The 11,373-nt window shown below is 36.3% G+C and overlaps 1 protein-coding gene across 1 annotated transcript in view; it reads left to right on the plus strand.

Moving 5' to 3' along the window:
- Positions 1-11,373, plus strand: part of POLR2B (RNA polymerase II subunit B) — a 103,914-nt gene that overhangs the window by 81,385 nt on the left and 11,156 nt on the right. Inside the window, exons 17-23 of the mRNA XM_007946228.2 lie at positions 2,085-2,181; positions 6,350-6,444; positions 8,093-8,343; positions 8,429-8,518; positions 8,761-8,868; positions 9,607-9,720; positions 10,140-10,300. Coding sequence (XP_007944419.1) covers positions 2,085-2,181; positions 6,350-6,444; positions 8,093-8,343; positions 8,429-8,518; positions 8,761-8,868; positions 9,607-9,720; positions 10,140-10,300 — 916 coding nt within the window. The remainder of the gene's footprint in view (positions 1-2,084; positions 2,182-6,349; positions 6,445-8,092; positions 8,344-8,428; positions 8,519-8,760; positions 8,869-9,606; positions 9,721-10,139; positions 10,301-11,373) is intronic.

Below are 11,373 nucleotides of genomic sequence, written 5' to 3' on the forward strand. Positions count from 1 at the left end.
CCACCAGCCACTCCTCGGAAGGAAGATGGGGCAATCTACTTCCGTAGTGATACTGCCTCGGAAACCCAAGGAGGGGTCGCTATGAGTCGGGTCTGACTCTACGGCACATAATAACAACAACAACAACAGTAGTTTAGTGCTTATTTAGTACTTATTAACCCATAGTTTTACTATTGGCAATTGTAGTGTAGTGCCTAAGGCATTTGACTGCTAACCAGCAGGCTGGCAGTTCAAACCCACTAGCCACTCCTCAGAAGGAAGATGGTGCAATGTACTTCCGTAGTGATACTGCCTCGGAAACCCAAGGAGTTGCCACTATGAGTCACCGACTTGACGGCACATAACAACAAGAACAACAATTGTTTTCTAATTCTATCATTCCTTCCATTTTGGTGCTCAAATTGTCCCAGGTTCAACTAGTGGGAGCAGTTTCAAGATGACTGCTAATAGGTCTTCATCATTCTTTAAGTGGCTTCTTATGTTTTGTCTCATGTTGTGCTTTCTCTGCCCTAAACTTTGATTCAGTCTTTCTCCTTTTAGTGGAGGATGGTAGAAAATCAGCCGTGAAAATTCTATGAATCATAAGTTTGATCTGCAACCCATCAGGGGGATGGCACAGGACCAGGCAGCATTTTATTTCATTGCACATGGAGTTGCCGTGCATAGGAGACCGACTTGACAGCAGCTAACAACAGAAACAATATTTAGAAACCAAAATTTGGGTGGTAGGTGTGCTCAGTGCTATTAGAATGTTACCATTTCTAGGTCTTCTCAGCTAACAAAGCTGAAAAACATAGGTATGTCTGTACCTGACTGATAGGTAGGTTTTAACCCTGTGTTTCACATGTTTATAGTCCTTAAAGGAGCCCTGGTGGTGCAGTAGTTAAGTGCTTAGCTACAGACCAAAAGGTCAGTGGTTCAAACACCCAACTACTACTCAGTGAGAATCTGTTTCTGTGAAGATTTTCTTCTTCAGAAATCCTATGTGTCCTACAGGGTTCCTGTGAGTTGGAATCAGTTCAGTGGCAATGAATTTGATTGTTTTTGATAGTCCTTGAACTAACAGGTATTTTTAACAGCGTTGCTAATATTTAACATTGATCATTCAGCTGTTGGAAACACCTTCCAAGGTGTTATCTCTAAGGATCATGACAGTTTCGTGATGTTTCTTCACCTGGAAAGTGAGAATAATAGTACACTTCGTAAAGCTTTTATGATGATTGGTTACAGCCACTTAAATCTCATGGTTTGATGCCTGTTATTTAGTAAGGAAGGAATAAATGTAAACTGATTAGTAATAGTGGTTGTTTATCATCTCTCTTTTACCAATGTGAAAACACAGTAAGAAAGATTTAAGTTATTTGTTCAAGATTGTACAACTCTAAATACATGAAGGAACAATTTAAACTCTGGTCTGATTCCAAAGTTTGTGCCCTTACGTTCTTTTTCCCTTGAGTTTGGGCTTCTAAGCTAAATAAAAACTGTTAGAAACATTATGTGGAAGTTTTCTGCTTTAAGCTAAATTTAGCTGGGATCTTAAATTTGCCCAGATATTTGGAATAACGGTTATGGAATGAAGGGGTTACCTCCTGGGAACACAGCAGGGCTAGGAGAAGGAATAGGGGAGTAGAAGGTTCAAATCAAAAGTCAGAGATCAGGAGACCGGGAGCTGGGGCTTGATCCCTTTACTTCTTAGCTTTGGGACCATGGACAGATTGTGAGTTTTTTTCTGATTTATGGGAATAATAATGCTTATACCTTGTTTATGGCACAGGGTTGCTGTGAGGAACGTTAAACTTGGTTTGGGGAGGCATTTTATAAATATGTGGTAACTTGCATATATAATCACTGATTATAAGAATGAAAACATTGGAAATGACTAAGGATTTGCTTGAATTAAGCAGTTAGCTAACAGAATAATTGCCTCACAAATTGCTATTCCTGGAGGGGTAGACATTTACCATGATAACAATATCCCAGTATCTATGGCACATATGATTAAATAAAATTAATGTAGAAGAACGGGACAGTTTTTCTTTTGTTTCCTGGATGATATTTAATTTGTGTTCTTAAATGCATTTCAGGTATCAACTCAATTGTGGCCATTGCATCATACACTGGATATAATCAAGAAGACTCTGTTATCATGAACCGTTCAGCTGTAGATCGAGGCTTTTTCAGGTCAGTTTTCAATAACATTTGTCAAACCATGGGTACAGTGGAAATACTTGTTTTAAATAATAATAATAATGAAAAGTTCTTTAGAAGGAAGTTTGACTTGTATATATCCAAACTTGTTAATGGTTTTGAAGGTTAGACTAGAAGACATTTTGATCTAACAGAAAACATAACATTTTCCTGAAATTTGGAAGACAACTTTATGATGCCCAAGCTGATAAATAGATGCCAATGTAGAATGTAGTGTGGTGAAATCAAGCCTTTCTTCAGAAAGCAGAGGCCTGATAGATGGCTGCAAACAAATGAAAGATGCTTCTTATCTTTCAGGATTTTTTAGATGCTAATATTTTGAGCCTTTTTTTAGCGGGGAGGGGATATTTTATAAGCAAATACGTTTTTGCATATAGGTAAAAAGAAACATCTAACGAAGAAATAAAAATAAACCCATGATCTTAGAAGTCATAAATGTTGTTACATGCCATCCAGGTGGTTCTGACTCAGCGACCCTGTGTGCAACAGAATGAAGCACTGACCGGCCCTGTGCCATTCTCACAATTGTTTCTGTGCTTGAGCCTGTTGTCGCAGTCACTGTGTCAGCCTATTTTGTTGAGGGTCTTTCCCTTTTTTGCTGACCCTCTATTTTACCCAGCACAATAACCTTCTCCAGGGACAAGACCCTTCAAACAACATGACCATAGTATGAGAGACAAAGTCTGGCCATTCTTACTTCTGAAGAACATTCTAGCTGTACTTCGCCCAAGACTGATTTATTCGTTCTTCTAGTGGTCCATGGTACATTCAGTATTCAGTATTCTTAGCTCACACCATAGTTGAAATGCATTAATTCTTCTGCAGTTTTCCTTATTCATTGTCTGGCCCTCAACATGCATGTGAGGCTATTGATAATACTGTGGCTTGGGTCAGGCACACTTTCATCTTCAAAGTGACATATTTGCTCTTAAACACTTTTAAGAGGTGTTTTGCAGCAGATTAGTCCAATGCAGGCAGCTCTGGTAGCCTAAGGCACTTGACTGCTAACCAGAGGCTGGTAGTTCAGGCCCAGTAGCCACTCCTCAGAAAGAAGGTTGAGCAATCTACTTTCGTAGTGATACCACCTTGGAAACCCAAGGTGGGGTTGCTATCGACTCAACGGCATATGACAACAACAGTCCAATGCAATATGTTGCTTGATTTCTTGATTCGTTTTTCCTTGGGCATTGAGTGTGGATCCAAGTAAAAGGAAATCTCTGATGGCTGTAATCTTTTCTCTGTTTATCATGATGTTGCTTATTGATCCAGTTGTGAGGATTTTTGATTTCTTTATGTTGAGGTGTAATCCTTACTGAAGGCTGTACTCTTTGATCTTCATCAATTATTCGTCAATAATTCTTCTTTAGTAAGTGCTACAAGTCTTCTTCACTTCAGTAAGCAAGGTTGTGTCATCTGCATATCACAGGTTGTTTGTTAATGAGTCTTCCTCCAATCCTGATGCTGTGTTCTTCGTATAATCCTGCTTCTCTGATTATTTGCTCAACATACAGATTGTATAAGTATGGTGAAAGGATACAACCCTGACACACCTTTCCTGGTTTTAAGCCATGCACTGTCCCTTTGTTCTGTTTGAGTGACTTCCTTTTGATTAATGTGCACATAGATCCTTGTGAGGACAATTAAGTGTTCTAGAATTCTCATTCTTCTCAGTATTACCCATAATTGGTTATGATCCACACAGATAAATGCGTTTGCATAGTCAATAAAACACAGGTAAACATCTTTTTGGTATTTGCTTGCAGCCAATATGCTTCTGACATCAACATTGCTATCCCTCCTTCCATGTCTTTCTGAATCCAGCTTGAGTTTCTGGCAGTTAGTTCCCATTCTGTGTACTGCTGCAACATTTTGAATTACTTTCAGCAAAATTTTACTTGGGTGTGATATTAATTATATTGTTTGATAACTTCCGCATTCTGTTGGATCATCTTTCTTTGGAATGAGCACAGATAGGGATTTCTTCCATTTGGCAGGCCAGGTAGCTGTCTTCCAAATTTCTTGGTGTAAACAAATGAGTGTCTCCAGCACTGCATCTGTTTGTTAAAACATCTCAGTGGGTATTCTGTCAATTCCTGGAGCCTTGATTTTCACCAGTTCCTTCAGTGCTGCTTGGACTTCTTCCTTCAGTACTGTCAGTTCTTGATCGTATGCTCTCTCCTGAAAAGGCTGAATGTTGGCCAGTTCTTTTTGGTACGGTGACTGTGTGTATTTTATTCCTTCCATCTTTTTTTTTTGTTGCTTCCTAAGTTTGCCATTAAAATCCTTTAGTATTGCAACTCAAACCTTGAATTTTTCTTCACTTCTTTCAGCTTGAGAAATGCTGAGCATGTTCTTCCCCTTTGATTTTCCATCTTTGTGATTCTTTACTTTGCCCTTTCAAACTGCCTTTTGAAATCTTCTGTTCAGCTCTTTTACTTCATCATTTCTTCCATTTGCTTTATTTACTCTCCATTCAAGAGCAAGTTTTAGAGTCTCTTCTGTTATCTATTATGGTCTTTTCTTCCTTTCATGTCTTTTTAATGACTTTTGATTTCTTCATATGTGATGTTCTTGGTGTCATCCCACAATACATCTAGTCTTCAGTCACTGGTAATCAGTGCATCAAATCTGTTCTTGAGGTGATCTCTAAATTCAGGTGGTATAAATCAAGGTCATATTCTGGCTCTTGTGGACTTGTTTTAATTTTCTTCAGCTTCAACTTAAACTTGCATATGAGCAGTTGGTGGTGTATTCCATAGTCGACCCCTGACCTTGTTCTGACTGATGATATTGAGGTTCTCTGTCTCCTCTTTCCAGATGTAGTCAGTTTGTTTCCTATGTTATTCCATGTGGCTAGGTCCACATGTATATTCACCATTTATGTTTAAAAAAGGTATTTGCAATGAATAACTCATTGGTCATGCACAATTCTGTGATGTGATCTCCCAGTGTCATTTCCATAACTAAGGCCATATTTTACAACTACCATGCGTCTTCTTTGTTTCCATCTTTTGCATTCTAGTCACTAGTAATTATAAGTACATCTTGGTTGCATATTTGGTCAATTTTACACTGCGGAAGTTGGTAAAAATCTTCAATTTCTTCATCTTGGACTTTAGTAGTTGAAGCATAAATTTGAATAATAATCATATTTACTGGTCTTTCTTGTAGGCATATGGATATTACCCTATCACTGACTGTTGTTTTTCCGTATGGATCTTGAAGTGTTCTTTCTGGTGATGAATATGGCCATTCCTCTTCAATTTGTCATTATAGGCACAGTAGAGACTACATGATTGATTGATTCACAATGGCCAATACCAGTCCATTTCAGCTCACTAATGCCTAGGATATTGATCTTTATGTGTTCCATTTCATTTTTGACAACTTCCAGTTTTTCTAGATTCATACTCCATTCATTCCCTGTGCTGATTATTAATGGCTGTATCTCTTCTCATTTTGAGTCGTGCCGTCAGCAGATGAAGGTCCAGAAAGTTTTATTCAATCCACTACATTAAGATCAACTACTTGGAGGAGGCTTCCCAGTCTTCTTTCGCGTGCCTTCCAACCTAAGAGGCTCATTCTCCGGCACTGTATCAGACAGCGTTCCTCTACTAGTCATAAGATTTTCAGTGGCCAGTTTTTTTTTTTTATTTCCAGAAGTAGACCTTCCATATCCTTCTTCCTAGTCTGTCTTAGTCTGGAAGCTAAATAAGTACCTTAAAAATTATGCTGTATCTTCCTTTCATTTTTTTTTATCTATCACGCTTCAATTTTAACATAATACTGACAAACAGATTGATCTCAAATCCATGGCATTTGAAGACTGGTTAAAAAAACAGGGAATTTAGAAGAAGGTAGACATTATAGTTTGGTATCAGAATTTTCCAGTGGACAATTCAAGCAGACCCTCAGGTGGGAGTAGGGTCATTCCAGCTGTGTCGAGGTTATGGGTCAAGCACTACATGCATGGCTGATGTGATAGCATTTAGGATTAACTCTGATCCTTAATAGTAACCTTTGCCTCACATTCATGGTTTAAATTGTCTGCCAGATGTCAATGAAATGAAAATTACTGATACATTCTAAGCCCTTTTATTAAAGGAAATTAGAAATTACCTTTAGAATCATGTGTTTTTAGGTCTGTTTTCTATCGATCTTATAAAGAACAGGAGTCTAAAAAAGGATTTGATCAAGAAGAAGTTTTTGAGAAGCCCACACGTGAAACATGCCAGGGTAAGTGATACATTTAATTTTTGGAAATTAAAGATGACTTTGATTATCTTTCCTAATTCGTTTTGCTGGGTTTTATCTTTTTCTTTTCTTTTCTTTTTTTTTTTTCCATGTGAGGGTATGTGTTCATATCATTTTAACCAAAAACGTCCACTTGACCGCAGTCAAGTCGATTACAACTCATAGTGACCCTATAGGCTAGAGTAGAACTGCCTCGTAGGGTTTTCAAGGCTGTAATCTTTACGGAAGCAAGACTGCCAAATGTTTCTCCCACAGAGCAGCTGGTGGGGTCCAACCATCACCTTTTGGTTGGTGTCTGCACTTAACCACTGACCACCGGTGCTCCTGTGTCATTCTTTTTTTTTTTTTTTTTTTTGGCAGTATTTCCTCCTCTCCTCTCCCACCCCTGATAACCAACAAAGTTTCCTTCCATATATAAACTTTCCCTTGACTTTTTACAATAATGAACTAATACAGTATTTGTCCTTGAGTGATTGACTTAATTTCACTCAGCATAATGTCCTCCAGGTTCATCCATATTATGTGGTGTTTTGCAGATTCTGCATCATTCTTTAGTGTTGCATAGTATTCCATTCTGGTATGTACCATAGTTTGGTATACATTCTTCTGTTGATGGGCACTTAGGTTCTTTCCATCTTTTTGCTATTGTGAATAGTGCTGCGATGAACATGGGTGTGCATATGTCTGTTCTTGTCCTGGCTCTCACTTCTTTAGGATATATACGTAGGAATGGGATTGCTGGGTTAAATGGTATTTCTAATTTTAACTTTTTAAGGAGTTGCCATTCCTCTGTCATTCTTAAGAACTCATATTTTAGAAAAAATACATTATCTGCCAAAAGTATTTGCGTCTAGGAGTGGGCTTGCTATAGACCTTTCCTCTTATGGGTCCTGCGTTAGTAGCATATTTAGGAAATTGGCACGGTTACGCCATTTCATGGGACATGTCTCTGAGCCACGTTCTCATTTTTACTTTATTCCTCAGTTTATATATTTGCATGGGTACTACCCCCCAACCTCCAATTGAATTCTTAATATTTCTTTTGGAAAACACACTTCTTTTTTTCCCCATTGTTGTAATTTATTTTCACACAACTTAACAACTGTATATACAGTGGGACAGATAGGATGTCCCAGGTATGTGAGGTATCTCTGCTACAAATATGGCTGCTAACAGCACTGGATGAAATAAAATGCATTCTTTTTTATTAAACATTTTCCTGTTACTCCATTTCTGGCAGATAGTTTTGTGTAGCAATGAATTGCTGCCTAGTGGATTTGAGATTATATAAAATGAAATCCAAAATTTCTGTGGGAGGATGTGTGTAGAGGACATGGATACTCTTTCTAGTAGCACACTTATCCAAAGTTACCCAGCAATGTCTGTCATGGGAGAAGTTAAATATCTAACACTCAATCCAGTGTTTTTTCTTGATATAGAGTATGGTATTAGAGTTTGGCATAGTTTATAATATTTGGATTAATGGAATTATATTATTAGTAAACACTTTATGGTGTAACCTTTGTCTCATATGACTTCTTTCTAAATTGGAACCGATTTATGAATGTGGTTTTTAATCTTTTTATATGGTAATACCATTTCAGAAAATTATGTATCTCATTCCTGCCAGGTATGAGGCATGCCATTTATGACAAGCTAGATGATGATGGTCTGATAGCTCCTGGGGTTCGTGTATCAGGAGATGATGTAATTATAGGCAAAACAGTCACCTTGCCTGAAAATGAAGATGAATTGGAGAGCACTAACAGACGCTATACCAAGAGAGACTGCAGCACTTTCCTCAGAACTAGTGAGACGGGCATTGTGGATCAAGTGATGGTAACTCTCAACCAGGAAGGGTATAAATTTTGTAAAATAAGGGTGAGTATATATCCCTTTGTTCATGTAGCTACTTACAGAACATAAGCTACATAGACTCAGTTAACCTGTTTTTATATGACTTCAGGTACGCTCTGTTAGAATTCCACAAATTGGAGACAAATTTGCTAGTCGACATGGTCAAAAGGGTACTTGTGGTATTCAGTATAGACAAGAGGTAGGTGGCTTTATCTCTCTCACCTCTACCCCAGAGTTTTGTTGAACAGTTTATTAAAATTTGTTTTGAGAACCCAAAAGTGTCAAAGATTTGACTTTCTAATGTTAGTGTTTACTAACACCACGTTAAGCAGAATTCAGAATAGAAAAGTTTAGTGTGGACTCAGTTCTCGTTTTTTGTTTTGTAGCTAAGAGTAAGAGATCTAAGTTTCTTTAAATCTCTTTTTATAATTTTCCTTATAGGATATGCCTTTCACCTGTGAAGGTATCACTCCAGATATCATCATAAATCCCCATGCCATCCCCTCTCGTATGACTATTGGTCACTTGATTGAATGTCTTCAAGGAAAGGTAAGAGATTTTCTTGAAAATATAGGCCCCAAATTGAAGTTTCTTAAAAATGATGATAGATGATTTCTCATTTTGAGTCAGAGTACTTTGGAAAAAGTGTGGTATTTATTTTCCTTCTTTCAAATTGGTTTTATGCCTATTTTATTTTAGAAGTTTGAGAAGTTATGGCTAAGTCACAGTCTTTGTAAAATTTATTACATCACCTAACCTCTACAGTACATTATCTAGTTCTCCTTTTGCCTGGTTCTTTTCTGTAGATGAAGAGTTAATCCATTGGTAGATAGTTCATTGTGAAATTTATTATTTTAGAGTTATATCATCAGCTGTGTGTGCATGTTTTAGTGGAGGTTTTCTGTTTTTAAGTATCTTGTTAGGATAAAGTGGCTATAACCTTAAACATAAATGGTTTGGCTTTTGGGTACTAAAGTGACTTGAGCTGTTGGAAGTATTTGCGAGTCTCATTCTTTTGTGCTTGGGCCCATGGATATCTTCCTATTTGAAGGCATATTATAGTTGAGTTGTTTTTCTTTTTAGCTAAATCAGTTTGTTATAAATACTTTGTGTAAGATATTAATAAAATGAACTTAAAGATACCACAGCTGTCCATACATGGATTTTAATTTCAAAATCTTTCCTTTCATAGAAAGCATTTTTTTCATTAAATGTATTTTTATTTATACATGACTGTTAAGGGGGAAAAAGAAAGCAGAATTTAAAGGACAGCTTTGTTTTTTAAAGGTATCAGCTAACAAGGGTGAAATTGGTGATGCCACTCCATTTAATGATGCTGTTAATGTGCAGAAGATTTCTAACCTTTTATCAGAGTATGGCTACCATCTCAGAGGAAATGAGGTATCTTTGCACTTACACATTAGTCATGTGTTACTTGTATTCTTTTCTGTATGCCTGTGATTTCATTTTTCTTGAAAATGTTAAACCATTCATTGAAGTATATAACACATACTTCAAATATTTGCATAAATTGTAAATGTGTAGCTTGATGAATTTCAACTGAATGAACATACTTGTGTGACTAGCACTCAGCTCAAAAAAAAAAAAATGATCAGAACACTCTAGGCTTAGAAGGCTTCTTACGACATGCTCCCTTTTCATTATTACTTTCTCTCTCAAAGTAACCACTACCATGACTCCTAACATTATAGATTAGTTTCTTCTGTTTGGATTTTTATGTAAATGGAATCATATAATTTGTACCTATATATTCTTGTTTAATATTTTTAAGTCTGTGCTTTAAAATGTGCCTGTTTTAGGTCCTGTACAATGGATTCACTGGTCGAAAAATCACATCACAAATTTTTATTGGCCCCACTTATTACCAACGTTTGAAGCATATGGTGGATGATAAGATTCATTCTCGTGCTAGAGGACCTATTCAGATCCTTAACAGACAGCCCATGGAGGGTAGATCTCGGTAAGAGTTGCATCATCATCATCATCAGTTAGCCTTTTATTATGGAAAATGGCAAACATAGAAAATAGAATGATATATAGGAGTTTGGTTCCCACATTTGGGCTGTGATTCCCACCTACATATTTAATAGACATTAAAGCTAAAAGCACATTCCTTGTCTTAAAAAAATAAATACAGTATGGTTTAATGAACTCCACTTCAACAGTTAACAGCTCATGGGCAGTCTTGTTTAACCCATCTCTTCCTGCCCAAAAACCTCAAATTATTTTAAATTAATTTTAAGCAAAGCCTAGATACCATATAATTTCTGATATAAATATTTCAGTATAACTTATAAAAGAGAGTTTCTCAAATTTTTTGATCCCAAGACCCTAAAGAACTTTTATTTATTGATATTTACCATATTAAAAATGAAAATTTTGAATATTAATTTATTATAAAATGACACTAATAATCTTATTATACGTTAACATAAATAACATGTTAAATGAAAAATATATCTTCCAGATAAAAAATTTAGCAAGAAAAGTGACATTGGTTTACATTTTTAGGAATCTCTTTAATAAGCTGGTTACTAAAATGTAGCTGGATTCTTGTATCTGATACGGCATTTGTTCCATTGTAATACATTATTTTCGTTGAAGTGTATGAGGAAAATCTGACTTCAAACAGATAAGTGATTGGATAAGGGAGGGATATTTTAATAACTTTTTCAGATAATTGTAGATATTCCTTGATGATACACAAAAACCTGACAAGTGTTAGTTTTTTAAAGGTTAGTTACATTATGGAATATTTTTGCACTTGTTAAAATCTTTTTGAACTTTTTGTACTTATTAAAATCCATTTGAATGGATCTTTAACCCATGCATAATTTTGTAACATCATAATTAATCATTTTGAAAATATGGGTTCATTGAATTGAGTTATGCAGATTCTCAAATATTAACATATTTAATTATTTCCCCTGCCAAAAAATCGTATTTGCTACCACCAGTGTTATCAGAAGAGTCTGTCTTAGGAAGCTGTCAAGCCATAGTGGAGGATATGAGTTCTCCAAAAGTCTGATTTTC

The sequence above is a fragment of the Orycteropus afer genome, unplaced genomic scaffold (assembly GCF_000298275.1).
Source record: "Orycteropus afer afer isolate SDZICR_OR568_19922 unplaced genomic scaffold, OryAfe1.0 scaffold00153, whole genome shotgun sequence".
NCBI lineage: Eukaryota > Metazoa > Chordata > Mammalia > Tubulidentata > Orycteropodidae > Orycteropus > Orycteropus afer.